Source organism: Ceratotherium simum, chromosome 2 (genome assembly GCF_057802395.1).
Source record: "Ceratotherium simum simum isolate JZ-2026a chromosome 2, ASM5780239v1, whole genome shotgun sequence".
In the NCBI taxonomy this organism is placed as follows: Eukaryota; Metazoa; Chordata; class Mammalia; order Perissodactyla; family Rhinocerotidae; genus Ceratotherium; species Ceratotherium simum.
The window spans coordinates 4,844,713-4,868,285 of NC_141901.1; the positions used below are offsets into that span (position 1 = coordinate 4,844,713).

Sequence of the window (23,573 nt, forward strand, 5' to 3'; positions counted from 1 at the left end):
TGCTGTCTCTCTTCTGTCCATCGCTGCTCAGAGATTCCCCAACGTCATAGAGAACCTCAGAGTTGGAAGTAACATCAAGGGCTCAAGAACACCCCCCAGGATTAGGACCCTTGACAACTAAAATGAACAGAGAGGGAGGGAGATGGGTCTTCAATATCACACCTAGCACCTTACTATTATTAACCTCACTGCCTGTTTTCCTTCTGACATTTTGGGGGAAACAATTTATCCCCCACTCCTCATATTTTCTGAAGAGTAGGCAACTTCCACCCGCTGTGACGAACATCTGTCATCCCATTTCAGGGACTTTGAAGCCAGCCACTGGGGCTGTTTCAGACACACAAAAGAGGGAAAAGAGTGGAGGGACAGGTGGCCTCTCCCTGCTCCACCCCACTCTTGGGGCGGGGGGGCGATGCGGTCTGACAGCCGCCTCACTCTCGTCCCTGCCTCAGAGAGGGTGCCTTGGGAACTGCCTCCCCCACCGCATAGGCTGGATAGGGTGAGGTTGGCCCAATGTGGGCTGGGCGGACTGGGGAGGGATGCACTCATTTTTTCACACAGGGGTAATACACTATAAAGCCCAAGAGGCTGCTGTCCGAGCCCCGTTCTTGAGTCCACTTTGCCAGTAGAGCGACCTCTGTGACTCCCCCTCCATTCCTCTGGACTCAGGCAGGGCATGGTAGAAGAGATGGGATTAAGTACAAACCTAAGACTCTGACAGGGCCCATATTTATTTTCACCCTCAGCATTTCTAAAGAACTTGTATCTTAAGTTCCCTGGACGACTCCACCACACCCACACCCAGCCCTGCTGGTGGGGTCCTCACACGGTGGGATCTGGGGAAGGGACTCGTACATCTGCAGGCAGCCTGCACGCCCCTTCGTCACTCTTCCAGACAGCATGTCTGATGGGAAGCTAGACCCTGAGTTCCGGAGGGACAAGGAGCTGGAGCTGAATTCAGAGCAGGAGGAAGAGAAAAAGGCAGGGACTGGCCTGTGGCAGAACTCACTCCTCTCACGACTCAAGGGCCCTCCTCAGCTTTAGGGGCAACAGACAATGGAGATGGCAGCCTCTGCCCCTGGTCAAGTAGGTGCACCCCTGGGCCACCTCTTCCATCTTCACACGAGGAGGCTGAGGCTCAGAGAGGACAAGTTCAGATTTATAACCGCACAGCATCCGTAAAGGCGCTATGGAGGGCTCGCAAACTGTTTTATCCAGTCAGGCAACTTCCTGAGGGAGGAGGTGGGAACCAGGATGCGTGCATGCGTGCGTGTGTGTACTTCCGCAGCCACTGCTTGCCCAGCCTTAGACGTGTGTGACCAGGACCTGGGTGGCTGGGTGGCTGGGTGTGTAGACTACAACAGCCACTGCTTGCCCAGCCTTAGACGTGTGTGACCAGGACCTACGTGGGGGTGGGGGGCGGGGGGGTGTAGGCTTCAACAGCCACTGCTTGCCCAGCCTTAGACGTGTGTGACCAGGACCTGGGTGGCTGGGTGGCTGGGTGTGTAGACTACAACAGCCACTGCTTGCCCAGCCTTAGACGTGTGTGACCAGGACCTACGTGGGGGCGGGGGGCGGGGGGGTGTAGGCTTCAACAGCCACTGCTTGCCCAGCCTTAGACGCTGCTGGCTCCGAGAGCTGGGAAGCCTGAGGACTCAGGTGGGACCGGCAGGCAGGGAGGACTCATGGGGGTGGGCGAAGGTGGCAGCCCTGGGATGTTGGGGTTGGGGGCAGGGCTGACCAAGGAATTTTCCTCAGATGCTTTCCCTTCCCCAACGTTGTCCTGAAGCAATCAGTCACAGAAGCCAACCTCTGATCTGGTCTACTTCATCCTCAAACGTCACGGAGCTCCTCCTCTTGGGGGGGCAGGTGCAGTGGGAGGGAGGGTTGTCATCAGAAGTGTAGTCCTCGAGCAGCATCACGTCTGTTCCTAAAGCCAAGGGCAGACTGTGCACAGATAACCAGCAATACGAGGTCCTCGTCGCTGACTCCTTCTCCCCTCTCTCAACACCCTTCACATCCCTCTCCTCCATTTATCCAGACCCACAACCAGGTGCCGCTCACTGCCCTGCAGCATGTGCCCGAGAAACACTCTGCCCATCCTCCCACTTCAGGGAGTCTGCAGCCAGCCATGGGCCTGCTTCAGACCCACAAAATACAGCAACGTGATCCAGAGCGGGGCGCTATGTGCCACAACTAGCACACTCAGAAGTGTTAAGTCTGCCAGACCCGCTGTGGAGGCCGGGGGGAGGGCCTATTAGAAGGAGCTCTGTGTTCCAAGCGCTTCTTCTTACAATGTGAATTTCCATCATTGTAGTTAAAACACATTGTGCTAAATAGACATTTAAAATTTGAAAATGTAAAGTTCTTTGGGGATCAAAAAAGGATTGAAAAAATACCCCTAAAACAGTGGAGAGATCAAGGCTGAGAGTTAGGAGGTCCTACTGGAGAGAGCTGGGCAGAGCAGGCAGGGGGAGGGAGACGGGGCCGGGGCAGGGAGGAGACGGATGTTGGGACCAGCCTGGGTCTGTCTTAGGCTCCAGCTTTGCACCCTACAAGGCCTTAGTGCTCAGGAAATTAGGAGAAGGGGGAGCCCGGAGCTCCTCAGGTTGTTTCAGAACCACCTGCAGAGGCGTTACGTCGACCTCCACTCCAGCAGGGGCGTTCCTCGGCCGGCGTTAGGACTGGTGGTCTGGCACACGGGCTCGAGAGTCGGACAGGCCGAGGGTCACGGGCAGGTTACCGATCCCCGGCGTCTCCCCACGTCTGTGAGACGGGGACTGTAATTCAATCTACCTCACCGAGTGGTTGTGACCACTGAGTCAAGATGTGTAGAGATGTGACACGGCGGCTGGCACAGAGCAGGTGCTAAGTCAGTGGAAGCCACCACTAATAAGGACACGGCTAAGAAAGGACGGGGCTGAAACTCACGCTCTGGCCTGCGTGACCCCAAAGCCCACGCTCTTCCTCCTGCTGACAATGCTGTCCCCTCACTGTCCCCTTGCTCCTTATGCCTGGCCACCTCCTACTTCCTCTTCAGGTTTCAACATCACTTCCTCAGAGAAGCTTTCCTGACGCTGCTCTCCAGAGCACTCCCACCCCCGTTCCATGTCCCCCTGGCACTCCGGCTTCCCCTGCCATAGCTCTCACCACAGTTATCATCTTTTTTTAATAGCGGAGTTATTGAGGTATAATCCACATCCCATACAATTCCCCCTTTAAAGTGCATGGGATGGATGTGTGTCTTCTCCACTGGACTGAAAGCCCCACGGGGGCAGTTCACCACTCACTCTCCAGAAACTAAGACAGTGATGGCTAATGCAGGGGCTTGGCAGATAAATATCTGTTGAATGAAGGAATGTCACACTGCCTCTGGATCCCTGTTGGTTGTCTGAGAAAGGAAATAGGCTGGGGGGTCACAGAGACCTTCCTTTACTTCAAATCACAGGAGGGACTTGGGAGCTAGCGGGGACAGTGTGACAAGTGGTTCAGCCTGCTGGGCTGCCAGGTGAGGGAACATTCTCAGGGAATATTCTCCTTCCAGGGAAGATTCTCTTTGACAGAAGGCCTGGTCTCGGTCCTTGCCCAGGGTCGGCCCCCAGAGTTCCATGACACAGGCTCAGGTGAGGAGACATGGGTCCAGGTGGGGAGGAGTTTTCAAAAGCTCCCAGCAGCGGAGATGGAGGAGCACAGAGCAAAATACCCACCGCCCAGCTCGCTACTTCGTGTTCGGGATGGGGCCCCACTCCCCTCACACCCAGCACATGGACGATCGCCAGCCCGGGATGGGTGACAGATGCCATGCTTCCTCAGCAATGTGGGGCCATGAATGTCTGGCGGATGGGCACACACTGCCGGCCTCTGCCCTCGTGCCTCTCCCCAGGGCCTCTGAGATGCCCAATAATGCACTGGGCGGGTACAGGATGGGGCGCTCAGCTCCCACGGGCAGCCAGGAGCAGGCTCTGACTCACGGAGCCCACTGCTCAGAGGAGGAGTGGCCGAGTCTGCACGATCCTCTGGGGGATTTGCAGGCCTGTGGTGGAGACCGAGTTTCTCGAAGGCAGGGGCGCAGGGTGTGGAATGATGGTGACAAGGAATGATGGTATCTGACCTCGTGATCTTGCTGGAGCTACCCTTGATATAGGGATTACCACCCCCACTTCACAAATGGGGAAACTCGAGGGTTTAGAAAGAGATGAAGCAACTTTCCTAAGATAACACAGCCCATCAGAGACTGAAAACCAGGCAGCTCGACTCCAGAGCCTGTACCAGCCGATGGTTATTATCATTCCAGTAACAACGCACAATCATTTAGCATTTTAACCTTTCAAAGGCTCTCCCTTAATTTGAATCTCACAACAACCCTATGTGGCAAAAAGAACAGGAACTGAGATCCCCATTTTATAGACGAGAAAACTGAGGCACAGAAACGCTGGAAATGCAGAGTCTAGACTCGCCCCATGCCCCTTCCCTGCACCGTGGGGGACGTCCCTCCTCCCAGCTCCCAACCCGGCATCGCGGAACCGCGACAGGTGGGGGCTTACCCGAGTCCTGAGAGCAGCTGAAGCCGGTGTCCCCGGTGCTGCTGCTGTTCCCCAGGGGCTGTCCGCCTGCCATGAGCACCGTGAGGTGTGGGGACAGGCCCAGGTCTGAAAGGCAAAGCCGGCGCTGACTGCGCAGTCCTCGCGCTGCCAAGGTGGCCCCGACCCTCCCACTCCGCTCGTCCCGACGGGCCTCACCTCCCGCTCTCCTGTCCTCTGTTCCCCTTGCAAGTTGTGCTCTCTACCCACAGAAAGATGGAAGCCCTTAGCTGCGCTTTCCCCATCTTGCCCCTCGTTCCTATCCCAGGGGAGTATGCACTGCGATGGGATTCACTGGGTCGCCCAATGGAGAAACTCTCATGACACCGTAAACACCAACCAGGCAGGTAGGAGAGAAAATGCGAGGTCAACAGTCGTGGGAGATCTTCCAGTTAAACACGGAACGTGGGTACATGTTTACCTCCTGAAATCCTACTGGAATACCAAAAAGGGACTTTTTTTTTTTTTAAAGAGGCTTAAACCCTAGAGGGGGAGAGAATGTTTGTAGCTGGAAAGTGTACAGGTGAGGGCAATGAAACCGACCCAGGAAAGAGCTGAGGTTGGCAGTGGGCGAGGCCTAGGAGGAGGCTGGTTCTCACCCAGGGCCCCGGAAAGCTCTGGAATTGGAGGCCCAGGAGTCTCTGCAGGCAGGCAGCTCGACAGAACATCTCTATCGGGAGCGGTGCATCCCCTCCTGCTCTTCCCAGTCCAGGTTCCTGGCGCCTGGCCCCCAGGCTGGCAGGAGGGTGGAGGGAGAGAACTGGGACCGGCCTTGGAGACACAGGCACAGCTGAGGCAGCACAGTGCGAGTCCACAGAGTTAACAGTGGGACCCCTGTCCCCTTACCTCCCTCAACCTGGGCAGGAGACTGGAGAACTCTGCCCCAGGGAAACCCAAGGAGCCCTCGAGGGAAGCCCTGCAGGCACTGGGAGGGGGCGCCCCGTGGAATGGCCCAACCGACCACCCTCTGGTCAATGCACCTCCTGCTCCACTGCCCAGGGCTTCCCAAGGGTTTTCTGGTGACCCGTTATTAACAATGAAAGGACGGCCAAGATCACCAGGCATTTAAGGAAAGGCACTAGCTCGAAAGACAGAGATGGGGGGAATAACAAGGAAAGAAAGAAAAGAAAAAAAACGGATCTCAGGGAAGACAATGCAGGGAGCTTAAGAAAACAAAAAAATTCTAACTGGGTATCCTCAGAAAGTTGAGAGAAAAATGAATCCATGAAGAAAAGAGCTGGAGGCTATGGAGACCACGGAGATAACAAAAAGGAGCCCCTAGAATTTAAGAATCTGGCACAAAAGGTAAACTCTTCCCATCTCTCGAGACCTGCTGCCTAGTGGATTTAATGAGCTACCATAAAGGACACCCCCTAGTCTCCCACAGCGCACTTAGAGAGAGGGGAGGACTCCATTCTTTACTTTCATCCTAATTCTTCTGAGGGTACAAGCTGATAGAACATACACTTTCCCTTCTTCCCCAGAGTCAAGGAGGAGGATGGTCATGGAGGGAAGGGCAGTAACTGACAGCAGAGCAGGCTTCACTCAGAACTTCCCTTTCATGAAATTTGGGAATCTCACTTTTCCAAGAAGGCTTCCCATTTATTGGAGGCTGGTGTGTAGAGAGCTGGTACCAGAGAAGACCCCAAACATGATCATTCCCTCCAAGGGTCCTGGCCTCAGAATATGACTATGGCTCAGCAGCAAGCATGGCCTGGGGGGGGGCAGGGGGGGTCTGTGGGGACCATCCACTGCGAACTGGGATGGCTGTGGCCACAGTGGGTTTGGACACCATCTCTGAGGCTGCAGTGAACCCCAGAAACATGTCCTAGAATCCAGCAGGGGGAGGAATCATGTGACCCAGACCGATGTGGCTCAGCTAAAAGGTCTGGACACAGGGCAGCCAGGTGGCATCTCGCTATTCTGCTTGTCCAGCATTAATCACTGGCGAGTGGGCACCGTTGCCCTGAGTTTCTTCACATGAAACAACAATATATCTACTGGGCTGAGCCCAATCCAACCCCTTTTACGAAGTTTTTTTTAAAAAACACAAAGCAACAGGCCCAGGGACTAGGTCAGAAGCTGGGGGTGGCCAGAAGAGTCACCAGTGCCTTTTAGAGGCTAAAAGAACAGGAGCAATCCTGAGGTGAAACAGGCACTTTGAAGTAACCAGAAGCTAGGTGGCACCAGGAAAGGAACTTGGAAAAGCAAGACAGGAAAATTCAGAGGCCCTGGGGTTGCCTTCCCTCCCTCCAGCCCGGTCCTCTCAAAGGTGGCCCTGGAGTGGGGCATTTCCTCTGAGTAAATACGAGTTGGTGTCCTCCTCCCCAGAAGATAAACGGGAAGGCTCTATCTCCAATTCCAGGAGCTTCAAGCATCAGGCAAGAGCAGCATTTGGAGAGGCTGCCCTCCCACGATGCCCAAGCCACCCTGCAAGCCCGGGGTGGGGGTGGGGCCTGGGCTCGCCGCCCTGGCTCGAGTGAAGGTCTGGATCTGCTGGTGGGAGAGCTGCTGCAAGAGCTGCCTGCCCTTTTTCCCGAAGGCCCCTTCTGTGCTCTGATCGCCTGTAGCCACCTGGGTCACTCTGGATTTGCAGTGGGTGTCCTAAGACCAACCGTTAGACTAGAAGTCAATGTCCACTCCAGGGCTGACCTATCCACATGAGGCAGGACTGCCTGGCAACCTCGAGGTGGCCTGGAGATCTAAATTCCTGGGTGAGCCCTGTGGGAATCTGCTAAGGAGACCACACAAGCAGAAGGTATTTTGGTGGCTCAGTGATCGCCGGCACCCCATTTGGGGCTAACAGAATGAGAAAACCAAAATCCATTGATTGTGGCTGAAATCTACGTATGAAATAAACATGATATTGTGTTTATAAAACTCCTAGCATCCCAGGGTCAGCTGGGAAGCTCTAGATCTTTGCAGAATGCCACTGTGCCTTTGCTCATAAGCACTGTTGGGGAACTTTGTAATTCCATGTCCCGGTTCCTTCGGTTACAACTTTCCAGGTACTCATGCAAACAGATAGGAACGAAACCAAGACAGGGCCTCCAAGTCATTTCTTGATGACTTTGGGATAGATCTTATCATCCTTCTTACCCAGTGCTAACACTAGAGCACATGCATTTTCTGGGGGTGAGGGAGGTGGCCCAGAATCAGGCTGGGGAGGGAAAGCCGATCTGGGTTTAGGAGTCTTCTGCAGATCCAAGTCATGCCCACAGAGGGCACTAGACCAGAGTTTGGTCAGCCCAGGCTTAGCCAGAGGAACCAGGGGAGGAGGTGGAGGCCAGGGTTCTCCCTCCTGATCAGAAAGACAGTCGGCATTCCTGCCATGGACAGGGTGGGGTGTGGGGCTGGGGTGAGCACTGCATTCTGCTCTGTTTCCAAGACTCTTACTGATGCTACTGGCCTTCTCCTGAGATCAGGACCTTCGGGGAAGAGACAACAGTGACCCTCCAGCTCCCAATCCTGGAGAAGGCCAACAACTCAGAACCCACCATCCCACGTGCTCTTCAACCCAAAAACATCCCACAAGACTGCCTTTCCCTCAATGAGGAGGAGATTGCCAGCTGCCTTGGACTTGCCAACCCAACCACAGCTGGTGTTTTCCGCCTGTTTTCACAGTCTCATGAACTCTTCTAGGATAATCACAAGTGACTTGCATGGAAAATCTTGGCCCAAAAAGCAGATGTTTCTTTTTGTTCTGTCTACCCTCTCCTCCTCCATTCTCTTTCCTCATTTTTTGCCCTTCCTCATTCTTAACTTCATTGGAATGGAAAACATTTAATATTTTTTGCCCAGAAGATAAGTGATTTTACAAAATCTGAACAAGTAAGTTAATCAGTAAAATGAAACCAGACCCTGAATGCACTCTTGGCTCACAAGTCATACTTGGAAACATGGTCTTGCCAGTGGCAGGGGATGGGCATTTCAGTGGTTAAAATACTGGGATCCAGAGTGATTTTTTTCTCCTATGGTCAAAATAAAAAGTCCCAGAATTCTTTCCTCTCTCAAGAAGTAACACTCCATCAGTCCGTGAAATAAATCAGTGATGTTGGTTTGTTTAATTGCCACATGGAAAAGATCTCTTGTCATCACTACCACTGAGTATTCATGATAATTAAGAGTTCTTATTTCTTTCCACCCTCTTGAGAGAGAAGGTGGAAGACCTCTCTACTTCATGAAGACAAAAAATTAACTTGAGTGGTTTTAGTTGCCCAAAGTCATCCAGCAAGAGATTAGAACTGCAGTCTGAACTGGCTCCTTCCGTAAATATGATCTGATAAGTGCCCTCAAAACCTCTCTTCCAAAAGCTCATCCAGGTGATCATCTCCCTCAAATACGACCCTAAAAATCCAGCTACTTCCTCATGAGAACACTACAGCAATAACTGCTGGAGGCGAGATACACTGAGGCATGCGGAAAATAGTGGGCGAAGGCTGAGGGAGAAACAGGATAGCTGCATAGCCTCAGAGTATCTCCTCTGTTGTATTTATTAATTTCAATGGAAAAAAATAGTGACTCAACAGTGGAGAAACCGGGCAGACATCACCTTAACTGTATGGACTAAATGTCCGTGTCTCCTCCAAATTCTTCTATTGAAGCTCTAACCCCAATGTGTTGATACTCAGATGTGGATCCTTTGGGAGGTAATTAGGTTTAGATGAGGTCATGAGGGTGGAGTCCTCATAAGAAGAGACCAGAGAGCTTGCTCTCTCCCATCCTCCCCACCACCCCCACCATGTGAGGACACAGCAAAAAGACAGCCAAGAAGAGGGCCCTCACCAGAACCCAACCATGCTGGCACCCTGATCTCAGACTTCCAGACTCCTGAACTATGAGAAATAAATGTCTGTTGTTTAAGCTGCCCGTCTATGGTATTTTGTTATAGCAGCCTAAGCAGATTTCACCAAGAGGTCAAGGGTAACATTAACTAGTAATAAGACATACTGACATATGATCACCCCCACAATATTCTTGCCAAAAATGTATCACCTGATTCTAATCTTGAGATCACATCAGCTAAACACAAACTGAGGGGCATTCTACAAAAGCCCTGACCAGTACTCTACAACAGTGTCAATGCCATGGAAGACAAGAAAAGAACAAAGACTTGTCAAAGACTGAAGAAGACAAAGAAAAAGGACATTAATGGAAAAATGGGTGAAATCTAAATCAAGTCTGTAGCTAATAGCACTGCACCAATGTTAATGTCTTGGGTTTGATAACTGTGCGCAGTTAGGCAAGATGTTAACACTAGGAGAAGCTGGGTGGATGGGAATTCTCTGCACTATTTTTCCAACTCTTTTCTAAATCTAAAATTATTTCAAAAGAAAAAGGTTTAAAAAGATCTATCCCTGATTAGAGTACTTCCTCTGGGTCTCATTAAAGGTGATCGGATTGTCTGCAGAAACTTCTTAGCTCTGAAATCAATTACCAGATGGAGGAGCTGCTTTGCATCTAGACAAGAGAGTGACATTTCAGTGCGCGGTGGAGGGCTGAGGCTTGGCATTGACAACCCCTGAATTACTAGGGACAATACGAGGAAACCACTGACTGTGATGAAAGGCCCAAGGAGGAGTATGTTCAGAGCCGAGCAGCTGAGAAGGGGAGGGAGCACTCTAAAGAGGACTCTGCTTTAAAGAACACCAAAAGGAAAGGATTGGCCAACAGGAGAAGGTAGTCTGGTCCAATGCACAGGTTCTTTTTCTCTAGATAGAAGTAACTATATTCTCGAGGCCAGTGGGCCATGGCTGGGGTGACAGAAGATGGGTTTCTGAACTCTGGTGTCCCCTGCCTTGAGCTGCTGAGCTCAGGAAAGCTTCTTGGGAATCACACTGGACACTCCGGGATGTTCTTTCTCTAAAGGAAACCTGTGCTTTGAGCCTTAAGGCCACAGTGTCTGAGACGCCACCTATCAACATGTCAGAGCCCCTAAGACGGCCACAGGCTACACCTACCTGAGGATGGGCAGCCCTTTCCTGACAAGTTACCTGTGATCCTGTTGGAAATGCTGAAGAGTCTGGAAGTCCTCTGCCGCTGCACAAACGGTTCCCGGTAATACCGATCCCCAAAGCACATGCCCAGTAGTTCCTTGCGAACTGTCTTGTTCCAGAGTCCATAGATCAGGGGGTGGCAAATGGCGCTGGTAAAGGACAGCCAGGTAGCCCAGGTCTCCAGGGTCGGGGAGACATAGTTCTTCCCCCAGAGGGCCTCCGAGGTAATGACAACCATGTAGGGGCCCCAGGTGACCATGAAGGCACCGATGACCACCAGGATAGTGATGAGGGCTTTGCACTGGTTGGCCGAATAGACCACACCCTGAAAGGCGTTCCTCCTACTGCCCGAAGAGGAGGTGGAGGTGCTGGAGTTCTTCCTCCCATTCCTCTGGGCGTCCTCCTCCACGATGACCACGGTGCCACAGTGCACCTTGCGTGCCTTGACCCTGGCCACGCGGAAAATGAAGCCATAGCACACCAGCATGACGAGAAAGGGGAACAGAGCACACCAGATCTGCCAGAAGGCAGTATAGCCAGGCTCCCGGTGCCACGCAGCCACACACATCCACTTGAACTCGTCAAACTCCACCGATGACCAACCAAACAGAGGTGGCAGGCAGCCGATGAGAGAGTGAAGCCAGATGTAGACAAGTGCCATCACGGCTCGGTTCCCCGTGATCTTCATGGGGTACAGCATGGGGTACAGGACAGCATAGTAGCTAGAAATAGGATGGAGGGAGGTGAGAGAGAGAAGTCAAAATAGAGAAAACACACCAGGATGGGCACCCACTGTTTTCCTAGGCAGGGAGCCCTGTTGAATTTCTCTCATCCAACCCAGACATGGGGTGAATACTTCTCAAAGTAGCCCCTTCTCCCAGCTCTCCCTGGACATGTGCCATGTCACACAGCTCTGTGCGGTTCTTCATCAGGGAAGACCTGGACGCCAGGAAGAACAGAGGGCTCACGCAGTCCTGTTTCCAAGTCACCGTGCCAAAGCCCATCCATATTTGGGGGTACGGTCAGTCTTGAGGCATCTACAGGAGTCCCGAGGGATCAGCATCAAGTCAGGTCACGTCCGTGTTGCTGACATTAATCCACTTAGATCAGTTTTCAGAGGGTCATTAAAAACCAGAACAATACCTAAGGACTATGGCATTCATTCAATGAATGTTTACTGCAGGCCTGCTGGTGCCAAGCGCTGTGCTCTGCACTGGAAATACGGGTGAGAAGATGGGGGGAAGGAGGCACATGAGCAGAGTGAGAGAGTCTGGAGTGGAAGGGCTGTGTTTAATCCTCACAACTGTTCGAAGCGATGGGTATTATCACTATCCTCATTTTACAGATGAGGACACCAAAGCAGAGAAAAGATCAAGAACCTGTCCCAGATAAGCGGAAGAAACAAGATACATACCCAGGCATTCTGACCTACAGTCCCCAATGCACGTGCCAGCAATTCCTTGCAAACCATCTTGTTCCGGAGTCCACAGCCAGGGGTGGTTCCTAATCCCTCCACTTTGTTATGAAGGAGTAAGGTTTGGAGAGCTACTGATTCAAACTGGCGGGGCACCTGATCCAGACTGCAGGGCCAGGGCGGGCTTCCTGGAGGAGATGCACGCAAACCTGGGTCCCAAAACATCAGAGGCACTGGCCCAGGAGCAGCCAAGACAGAAAGCCAGCCTTGGCGAGGCGTGGAGATGTGACCGAGCACGGGCTCAACGGGAAGCTACACGGAGCTCCCCCGGGCAGGCGCGGAGCACAGGAGGAGCGGGGAGATGAGAGGCCACAGGGCCGGGGGCCGGGGTGTGCCGAGCCTGGTTGGCCAGCTAAGGACTGACCCTTTAACTGGAATGGGTGGGAGGATTTAGACCACAGGGTTGAAAGCACACCAGCACCCCCTACCCAGATGTTTTCTCTGAGAGAAATGCTGTTTAATGAACAGGCTTCCCCATGCGGGCAACGCATAGTAGGGACAGGGGTGGCTACACTGATGCTGCCCGGTACAGGCAGGACATTAGGAAACGACTGTGGCTACAAGTCTCACACGTCACCTATGAAGCCACCTTCTCCACCTTCCTGAGTCACCGCTGGGCACCAGCAGCTCAGGGAAGAGGCCACAGCCCGAACTGCCACGTGCTGCCTGAGCCGACTCTCACAGGGGAGCTCAGTCTACACCCCCCATGAAGGCCCCTCTAATCAGAGGTAAGCCTGGCGCTGCTGACCTTGAGCAGGGAGCCCTGGCCAAGATCTAAGCTGGAAAGACAGCATGTGGGGGTGTGCGACCCAAGGAGAGGATCCCACCGTGATCGTGGTGTGGATTACAGAATCACTGCACGTGACCTGGGTGCAGCGATTACCGTCTCACGCTGGTATCTGGCTTTGCATCTTGCAAAGGCCATGCAGCCCAGCGAAAGCAGCATGGCTTTGCAGTTGAAAATCTCTGGGTATAGGTGGCAGCTCTGCCGTCTCCTAGCCATGTGACCTTGGGGAGCTGACTTAACCTCTCAGAGCTTCAGTTCCTTCACCTGTAAATGAGAATCACACAACCTCCAGCACAGGTCTGCTCCACGGATGGAATGGTCTAGAGTGAGGGAAAGGCCTGGATGGTTGCCTCCTCTTTACATGGCAGTAGGGGCAGAGCTTGGTCCTCGCCAGTCCACCAACCCTTCCCCCTTCCTTCTTGAGGACAGAACCCCATCTTATTCGTGCTCCTGCAAAACTGCCATGACCACAGGGGACGCTGGGTCCTTCTGAGTCCTGGGGGATGAATCAGGCCATTCTGGTGGTCTTCCACCCCTTGTCAGGTGACGGGCTGAGACACTGACCTGTGTGACATCATCTAGGCAAAACCTGTGTGACATCATCTAGGCAAATAAAATGTGAGGGGAGTTTGCTTGGGTGGGACTGGGGAGTGCTTCCGGCAAGTTTCCTTCACTTTCTTTTTTTTTAACAGCTCAGTTGTCAGCTGGCTTCTGCTTTCTTTTTTTTTTTTTTTGCTGGAAAAGATTTGCCCTGAGCTAACATCTGTTGCCAATCTTCCTCTCTTTTTATTTTTATTTTTTCCTCCCCAAAGCTCCAGTACATAGCTGTATATTCTAGTTGTAAGTCCTTCTAGCTCTTCTACATGAGCCGCCACCACAGCATGGCTACTGACAGACGAGTGGTGTGGTTCTGTGCCCAGGAACTGAACCCAGGCCACTGAAGCAGAGCACACCGAACTTTAACCGCTAGGCCAGCAGGGCTGGCTCAAAGTTCCCTTCACTTTTATAAAGAACTTGAGATTTCTACTTTTCTCTGCCCCTTCAAAAAGTGTGCAGGCCCTCTGACCTGAAGACACCTCAGGGGCGACAGTACAGCTGGGCGTGGGAGGCCGGGCTTGGGGAATGTTAACTGTCTCTGGCTCCTTTGACCAACCCTGTTTTGGCAGTTGTAAACATAATTATATTAATATGCTGTCCTTTGCAACACATGCTTCTGGCTATTCTCAACACCCAGTTATTATTATGATTTTATGCAAGACTTCTCCTTTACTGTAACAAATGGTATGTCCATCACTCACTGACTAAGCTTCTGAGAGTGAACAATTGCAGTGCGACAGGATTTCTCCCAGCTGAGTCCTGAGGCCCAAGTCCCAACACGACAACCGGAAGGGTGGTGCTGGCCCCTGAGCCGCCAGTTTCCTCGAGTCAGAAGAACCCCCATATATATCCACACCCACCAGAGGTTACTTTGGTTTTAGGGAGGTTTTTTGGTAAAATTTATATATATTAAAAATGCACAAATCTACATCTCTATCAAGATACAGAACATTTCCACATCTGACCACCCAAAAAAATGGATGTCATAGATTTGAAATTTCACTTTTTAAACTTAAGCCTCATTTAGGGCTACTCGCAGGTTCAAAGGAAAATACAGGAAAAAAGCAACCCCCTCTTCCCCCGCAGGTGAATGCAGGCAACATAGAGGGATTTCCTTTGTTTTCCATACTCTTAACTGTCTTCTGAAGCTCTCGATCTTTTCTCCAAAAACTCATTTTTGGACATAAGCCCAAGCACGACCCCTGGTCCCAAAAGAGGCTTTCCTGATGTCACGTGTAACTGTAAAGTTGCAACACACACAGGGGCTCCAATCCTCGGCTCCCCTGCTATGAGACCAATCACTCTGATAACCCCCGTTTTTAATAAGATGCCTTCACTAAAAACACGAACAAAATCTAAGCCAACTACCGCTACCTCGAGGTGAACACGTTCACTTACGTTGAACGGTCTCCTGATAGCACTAGCAATTTTCTTCACTACAACTAACCATCCATAGTTCTAGCTACTTTCATTTATTTTATTTATTTTTTGTGTGTGTGCGGAGATCAGCCCTGTGCTAACATCTGCCAATCCTCCTCCTTTTTTGCTGAGGAAGACCGGCCCTGGGCTAACATCCGTGCCCATCTTCCTCCACTTTATATGGGACGCCACCACAGCATGGCTTGACAAGCGGTGTGTCAGTGCACGCCCAGGATCCGAACCGGTGAACCGCAGGCCGCCGCAGCGGAGCGCGCTCACTTAACCGCTTGCGCCACTGGGCCAGCCCCTGCTTTCATTTATTAATATACTATCTTTAGAGCTGGAGTTTCATTCACCCCAGTGTGGAATGAAGACATAAGAAATATTTTAAATGGACCTGGAGCCCCGGCAGTTTCAAGGCTAAGCTAGAGGTGAGCACGTCACAGACTTATTCACAGTAACGTTCTTGCCAGGTTGAATGACATTCCCCACTTGGACCTATTTCCATGTGGTTTAGGACACTGACATTTCAGTGGCCAGTCTCACTCTGCTCAGCTCTTCTGTTTATACTCTGCCTCTGCTCTCTCTTCATGGGGCTACAAGATGGACTCTTCTGGCTCATCTGCCAACCAGTTTGACAAATTTCTTTAGCTAGGGTTCTCAACTGGGGACGATCTGTCCCCCTCGGGACATGTGGCAATGTCTGGAGACATTCGGGTTGTCACAACTGGGGAGGCACTACTGGCATCTAGTGAGTAGAGGCCAGGGATGCTGCTAAACATCCTACAGGGCACAGGACCACTCCTCACCAAAGAATGATCCAGCCCCAAATGTCAATAGTGCTGTGGTTGAGAAACCCTGTTTAGCTAACCCAACAGTTAGCTAAACTGACTGTTGTGGATTTGACTGACAGCTGACTTTGCAGTATCGTGTAACGATCAAGGGCCCAGCCCTTAGCATCTCAGAACTGGGCGAGTTACTTACCAGCCATGTGGCCTCAGGCAAGTTTACAAAACCTCACTTTGCTCATCTGCAAAATGGGGGCTAATAGGGTTGTGGTGAGGATTAGCTGGGATAAATGTTGATTAATAGCCGAGTGCAATGCCTCACAAGTGATCAGCACCAAACACTTCTCAGTGAAGACGGTGACCACTGCCCTTGCTGTTCTCCACTTTTTCTTTCTCAATAACGTCCCATCCCTCTCCTCCACTCCCATGCTCTCTGGTATTCCTCTCTCCTCATTTATCTTTTACTACTGCCTTCTCCTCTCTCTCTCTCTCTCCCTCTCCCCACCCCCTCCACTTCTCTCTGTCTCTGTCTCTATCTCTGTCTCTGTCTCCACCTCTCTCTCTCACTCACTCACACACATATGAGGTTCACCTTTAGGTTCCCAACATAGAGGGCAAATATGTGACCTCCAAAATTAACATCAAGTAAAATTAATTTGCTGAAAAAAAGATGTCAGAGGAAGGAGCATATAAATACCTGGTCAAACGGTGGTCATTTATATGAATGTGATCAAGTTAACTGGTCCAGTCAATTTGTATTTTTAAGCCACATGAATGACCAAGAATAAAAAATCAATTGCATCTGCCATGAAATTATTTGAGGATACCAAATTTTACAGCAGTCTATACATCACAGTCATAAAGATCTGGCCAAAGCACTATGAATCCTTCCCGCTGTGCTTGCAGGAGGAAATGAACCACTTTCCAAAGATAACCAGGCCTTGATAACTTGTCATCATCACAGTGATGCAGAAGTCCTTCCCCAACTCACAGCTCATCACAGGGTGACCCCGGGGCCAGGTCGTGGGGCCTGTGGTGCCTGGATTAAAGCCCTAGTGGGATGAATGTGGTGCCAACTTGTTCATACATGTCACCTCTTCCATTCAGAGCCATTTCCCCTGGTCTCCAGCTGGGTCAGCACACATGCCCTGCATTTTCACCACGTTGTCTTGCTCTTTCCTCTGCATTCTCACAGTACCTTAAACATACTGGCATCATATACACATCATATGATCCTAAAATTATCTGATCACACGTCCTTCTCCCCTACACTGTGAATTCCTCAGCACGTTTATTCATCTTATTCAGCTGGGTGATCCCAGCACCAACCACTGTACCAGGCATACATTAGGTGCTCATTAATTGTGTATCGAATTAATAAATGGAGGCTGCTCCTTCAGTCAGAAGGGCCCGTTCCACCTCTTCCATGCCCGCAAGAGCCTACTCACTGTTAGGACTTAGCTCAAATGCCACCTTTCCCACAGCGCCCTGCCCCGCCATCGGAAGCAGCAAGTGGAGCTGTCAAGGTGGTCGTTTCTGCTCTGTGTTCATGTCAGCACTCACAGGGCTGCCTCTGCCACGAACTGTCAACTCCTGGTAGGCAGAGTCTGTGTCCCGTCCACACTCGTAGCCTACCGACCAAGGATTTAGCACACGGCCTTTCACAGAACAGACATCCGACAAATATTCCCAGCAGGAAAGAATAAGGCACTGAAAGAGGTAACCCTCCCTGGATGATGCATTTTGATGGCATGGTTTGAGGATTTGTCATGCTTTCTGGTGAAAAATCTCTCTCTCGCTGATCTAGACCCCAGATCCAAGCAAGCAACTTACAGCCTCCTAGAGCTGCAGCTGCAGACAGCTGGCTCTAATTACCGAGCATCCAGATAGAGACAGCCCTGCGAGAGGCACTTAAAAACCAATGCCCCTGCTCTGCTCTGAGCTGTTTGCCCTCACTCTATGTTCCACAGGACCCAGGGCCTGGGAAGAGACATTCAAAAATCAGTGATTTTTAAAAAAACAATAAGATCCCATTCTTCCCCACTGCCAACAAACTTCCAATTCTTTTTTTAACCTTACACAATCAGTCTTGGTAGAATGCTGACAAATGGTGCTGGAGTAAAAGTCTGCACAACCTTCTGAAGGGCAACCTGCCTTTGATACGTAAGAATCTTGCAAGTGTGTTTACTCTTACTGAAAAGACAACAATTCCACAAACATACACGGTCCTCAGAAGTACTATACGTGACAGTAAGCTCACAGGAGAATGTAAAAATAAATTACACTACTACAGCCACAGGAGGGGCTACCACGTAACCATTAAAAATCACGCTGTCAAAGGACATTGGCAGGTGGGAGAAAATGTTCATAACTGCTTGTTAAGTGACAAAGAGGGTCACATGTGCCGTGAGCCGATTTTAAAAATTTACTGTGTGCAGCCAAAAATGACTAGAGGCAGATATACTAAAAACATGAACAGTGATTGCTTCTGATTGGTGGGATTATGGCTATTTCTTATTTTATTCTTCATATGTTCTGTATTACTTTTATTATTGGCGGAAAAAAAGATATTTAGAAGAGCTACCTGACTAGTTCTGACCAATTGCCTCCTCCACTCTACGTTCCCCACAGACGCAGAGAGCCAACGGGATTCCGGCCCTGGGCCAAGCAGAGGCCTGCACTCTGGATGGACAATCCAGACACCACCTTCAGCCAAAAAATTGATGGGCCCAAGGGAGCCAGGGGACTTGTGTCACCCAGTGACAACACCCCTGGCCAGACCCCTCTGTGTTTCCCCTGACTCCACTGCCAGCTTCCTCCCCAAATCACACATAACCTGAACCTACACCCTCTGCCCTCGTGAAGCCAAACCCTTGCCTGTGAGGAATGAAGTGACCATCAGCAAAATCCTAATGAACAAGATGAATCTAAGGGTTGGAAACCTGCTGTCAAAGCCTGCAAGACTCACACAACTAAATCTGACAGCACACTGCAGAAGCTGAAAGAACTTGCTAGATATCGCTGAGGAGCGATATCTAGCAGCACCATTTCTTACTCTTTGAGCCAGCTATACCTCGGGGAGGGACAACCCAGATTTTTAAAAGTGCACACCATCTCTCCAGGTGCCACTGTCTTTATTCCCTGGGTTATCTTCCTTCCCTTGCTCTCCTTCCGTCCTGGACTGAGCTGATTTTTAAGGCCCCTATTCTGCAGAGGAGTGACAGTGCTTCCTCTCTGGGCTCCCCAGTCTGGTTCTGGCCCAAACCAAAGCAACAGACAGCAGGCAGCACATTGGGAAAGACCTGGACCTAATAAGCCCTCTGACATGACAGCTTCCCAGCTTCTGTTCCTCATCTAGAAACTGAGAATCAGAGGTTTCCAGAACTTTTTTTTTAAGCAATAGAGCCTCTTTTAAAAAGATAAAACTATATGCAATACAGATCAGATAAATCAGAGGGGCTCTGGCTGAAGGGATGGGAGATGGGAGAAGAGGCAGAGCTCTGCTGTCTTCTCCTCTCCCAGCAGAGACCCCCGACACTCTGCAAAGGAACTAAGACAGCTGGAAAGTCACAGAGCAGAGGGTCACTCAGGATCCCCCTCTGCACACATTCCTCAGTTCTCTACGTCTGAGGCCAGCTTACCGGTCGACAGCAATGACTCCGAGGGTGAGCATGCTGGCCGAGCTGATCAGCAGGTAGAGGAGGGCGGAGAAGTTGCACCACACCACACCAAAGATCCATTCCCGCCGGACGGAGCTGGTCACCACGAAAGGCAGCACCAACACGGACAGCAGGAAGTTGGACAGGGTCAGGCTGAAGACGAACTTGTTGCTGAGGGTGAGGAGGTAGGACTTCTTGTACAAGGTGACCACGATGACCAGGTTGCCCAGGCAGACAAAAATGGTGATGATAATGATAGCGATGAACTCCGTGACGATGACACCCCCTTCACCACCCTCCTCCTCGGTGAGGTTACTCAGCTCCTTCCTGTGGCCGAGGGAGGAGTTGAGGCTCATGGTCAGTGCGCCTCGGTGTGGGGTGGGCAGAACATGCTGGATGACTGGAAAAACAAAGTAAGACCAGGGCACAGGAAAAGATTCGTCAAGTCATATCATATGCACTTTACAGAGGAGCAGCTGAGGACCCAGGTCACCCCCCGGTCCAGAGACTCTCAGCCAGTCTTCCCCACTCAAGCTACATAAGTGGCCTATTTCCACAATCAACTTTGTGTGCAACTCAACGTGTCCCCTCAGACGATGCGTTCCTCTAGTTAAACCTCCCTATCAACTTTCCCAAGGCCAGCAGTTTAAAACCATTAACGGAACGTACTTAAGAATCACCTGGAGTGCCAGCTGGAAGAGCTGATTCTTCGGCTCCACCACTAGAGACTCTGGCCCCAGGGAGCAGAGGTTCAGTTTAGGAATCTGCATTTTAAACAAGCAGAGGGCAGGTGATGCTGTGGCGAGGTCTGTGGGGGATGCATTGTGCACTGTGCTTTCGGCCCCTGGCAACTCCGGGTGGTCCCCGAAGCAGCAGCATGAGCATCGCCTGGGGCTTACGAGAGATGCAGAACCTCACGCCCACCTCTGACTCACAGACTCAGAACCTGCATTTTGGTTTCACCCCCAGTTGATTCGTGTGCCCATCAGAGACAACAAGATGACCACAGGGACTATTCCGAGGTCCCTGAGCAAAGTTCAAATCAGTACAATTCACACTGAGATATCGTGAGCGGCTCTCGTGAGACATGGTGAGGGAGGGCCAGGGTGCAAGCACTAACTATAAACGGTCAGTGGAGGCACAGGTTGAGGTCTTGGCCCACAGATACCATTCTCCACAAGGTGCAGTCTCTGTTGTCAGGACGCTGGCTCGAGATCCTGGCTAAAACTCAAGGTTGACACATTTTAACATTAAATCCTACAAATGTTTCTCCAAAATTTTCATCTACTTTAATCAGTCAAAAAAATCCCACAGATCACTCCCCCCACCTGCTCTTGTTCCCAACAGAAGATACCAGAAAGAAAGAAAAGATTGCTTTCCCTGAGGCAGACCACAAGAACCCCGGTGCCTACACTGCCTGCACAGGGCAGCAGAACCTTCCTTCCCCACAGCACCCCCCCTTCCCCCGCCGGTTGACCTGACACCTCTATCCAAATACGTTTAGCCACAGGGAGCTGGTAGGTTAAGAAGGCAGCTCTCCCCTTACCAGCAGTCCTAAATGCCAGTTAGAAAGTTTCCCTTAATAGTGAACCTGACCATTATAGGTTATCACCACAGATCCTAGGTGCGCTTGCTTGAGCAGGACCAAATAATTCAAATCCCTCCTTGACTTGACAACCTTCAAATACTTTACAAGTTACTTGCTTTCCCTTAATTAGATTAAATCTCCCAGGCTCCTGATATGACTTCTAGACCCTTCACTAACTCTGCTTTGGACTTGCTCACAATGTCTACGACCCTCTTGATTTGTGGTCCCCAAAACCGGACGTACCATTCTGGACGTGGTCTGGTGAGTGTCAAGTACAAGGGGGCAGTTTTCTCCATGATCAGGATAATTTCCTCCTACCATTCACTCTTAAGAATGCATTTTCTCAGGGGCCGGCCAGTGGCGCAGTGGTTAGGTGCACATGCTCCACTTTGGCGGCCCAGGGTTCACAGGTTCGGATCCCAGGCACGCACCAATGCACGGCTTGTCAAGCCATGCTGTGGTGGCGTCCCATATAAAGCAGAGGAAGATGGGCACGGATGTTAGCTCAGGGCCAGTCTTCCTCACCAAAAAGAGGAGGATTGGCAACAGATGTTAGCTCAGGGCTAATCTTCCTCACAAAAAACAAAAAAAAGAATGCATTTTCTTTTAGCAACTATATCACTCTGTTGGGCCTATATAAGTGTGTGGTCAACTAAAACTCAAAGTTTATACACATATGAATTTCTGTGAAGGCAGGTGTCCTCAATCTTGAACTTACGGAATTAATGTTTTTGAGCCTAAATACAAACTACTATTTCACTAAATTTCATTCTGTGCATTTTGGCCCATATTTCCAGGCTGCTAAAATATTCTGAATTTTACATGATTCAGTTATGCAATATGTTAGTTACTCCAGCTTTGTGCCATGAATATACTTTATAGGCATGCCTTCTACGTCTGTGCCTTTGTAAGGATATTTCTGGGATTTGTCTTTCTTTTGTGAGTTCTGCATTTTGTTAACTCTTATAAGTAAATTAATTGGTGTCTCAAAATAAGGTCCTACATAAGCATATTATTCTCAGCTGCACAAGTGATAACACAGCAGTTAAGAGAACAGACTTTCAGTCATTAGACAATGACAAAATGGGAGAAAATACTTACAAGTTATATCACAGAAAAAGGACTAGTCATTCTAATTTACAAAGAATTCCTAAAAAATTGAGAAAGATGAAAAAAAACAGAAAAGTGGATAAAAGACATAAACAACAACAACAAAATTTGTAGCCATGTGAGGTGATGGATGTTAACTAAACCTATTGTGGTAATCATTTCTTTCTTTCTCTCTCTCTCTCTCTCTCTCTCTCTATATATATATATATAAAATAAAATATATATCAAATTATTATGTTGTACACCTTAAACTTATATGACGTTATGTGTCAATTATATCACAGTAAAACTGGGGGGGGAAAGACATAAACAGAGAATTCATAGAAAAAGATATGCCAATGGTACTTAAACATATGAAAAGATGCCCTATTTCATTCAAAATAAGAGAAATGGACATTAAAACTACACTGAGACACCATTTCTTTCTTTTCAGGCCAGTAAAACTCTAAAAGCTTGGCTGCACTCTCTGTTGGTACGGCTGTGGGGAGACAGGCATTCTCCCACACCCCCAACGGGCCTGCAAAACGGATCAGCCCTGTGAAGCGGAATCTGGCAAGACCTAACAAAACACCTTATGCATGTACCCTTTGACCCAGCAATTCCATTTCTAGGTATTTACCTTGAAGATAGAAGTCCATAATATGAAATAAAAGATGCACAAGGTTTTTTAATTCATTGAGGCATTAGTTGTGAAAAAAAAAATTGGCAATATGTGAGAAGGGAAAATAAGAATACATTTGCACATAAATATACATAAATATATGTTTACTTATGCAAAAAGAAAACAGGCAAGATAACCAGAAACTAAGATACAGATGGAAGTAAAATGTCTCTAAATACTTTTTACAGTTTTGATTTTTGAACCCTGTAAATATTTTACATACTTAAAAAAAATTAAAATGGATGCAAAAAGTGAACATAAATTGATTGCAAACAGAAAAACATAAGCCCAACTGTATATTAGATTGATAACATAACCATACAAAGAGAATAATTAAGTCAAGCAGCTTTTAAAATACAGTATTTTGACTGTAAACCCTTAATGGTATGTATTCCATAAACAAAACAACTCCTAGGTTGACTTAGACATTGTTAATGGTGTTGTAATCTCACAACTATTTTGAGTGTAGAGCAACTGGGTATACACGCTGTCTTGACATGAGTACAGCCATGTTTGGCCGCTCCATCGACCTACAGCCACCAGCACAAAAAGAAATACAAAGCTGCTTTCTGTGTGGTGGGAACTGGCCTTTTCCCGGGAACTGGCCCTTCTCCCACGGAGAGAGTTGCAAGTTGTAACATTTCAAGGCTCTTGGAGCGTCGTAGCCTGGAATGGACTGGCCATCTGTGCCGGGCTAGGACGATAACCAAAGAGAACAATGCACGTACACAACTACTGGGCTGGGACGTTAGCCAGGGGGCTCAGTGCACGTACGCCACTGATAACCATTTGTGCATGGAAACACTAAATGCTTGCTCTGCAAACTCTGTAATTGCTTACTCTGAAAATTACTGATGGTATAAAAACTGCTGGAAACTGAGCCCTAGTGAGAGTTCCACCTGTGGAAGGGATGC

General features: G+C 49.8%; 1 protein-coding gene across 4 annotated transcripts in view; it reads right to left on the minus strand.

Annotated features, from left to right (window-relative positions):
- The window catches only part of GPR161 (G protein-coupled receptor 161), a 56,796-nt gene that overhangs the window by 7,246 nt on the left and 25,977 nt on the right, over positions 1-23,573 (minus strand). For all 4 annotated transcript variants that reach the window (XR_015553829.1, XM_087437622.1, XM_004425074.3 and 1 more), the window contains exons 2-5: positions 19,283-19,700; positions 10,574-11,298; positions 4,545-4,649; positions 1,811-1,930 (exon numbers count right to left, since the gene is read on the minus strand). Coding sequence is in view for 3 of the 4 variants with exons in the window: in XM_087437622.1 (XP_087293748.1) it covers positions 1,811-1,930; positions 4,545-4,649; positions 10,574-11,298; positions 19,283-19,700 (1,368 nt within the window). In the remaining variant the exon portion in view is untranslated. The remainder of the gene's footprint in view (positions 1-1,810; positions 1,931-4,544; positions 4,650-10,573; positions 11,299-19,282; positions 19,701-23,573) is intronic.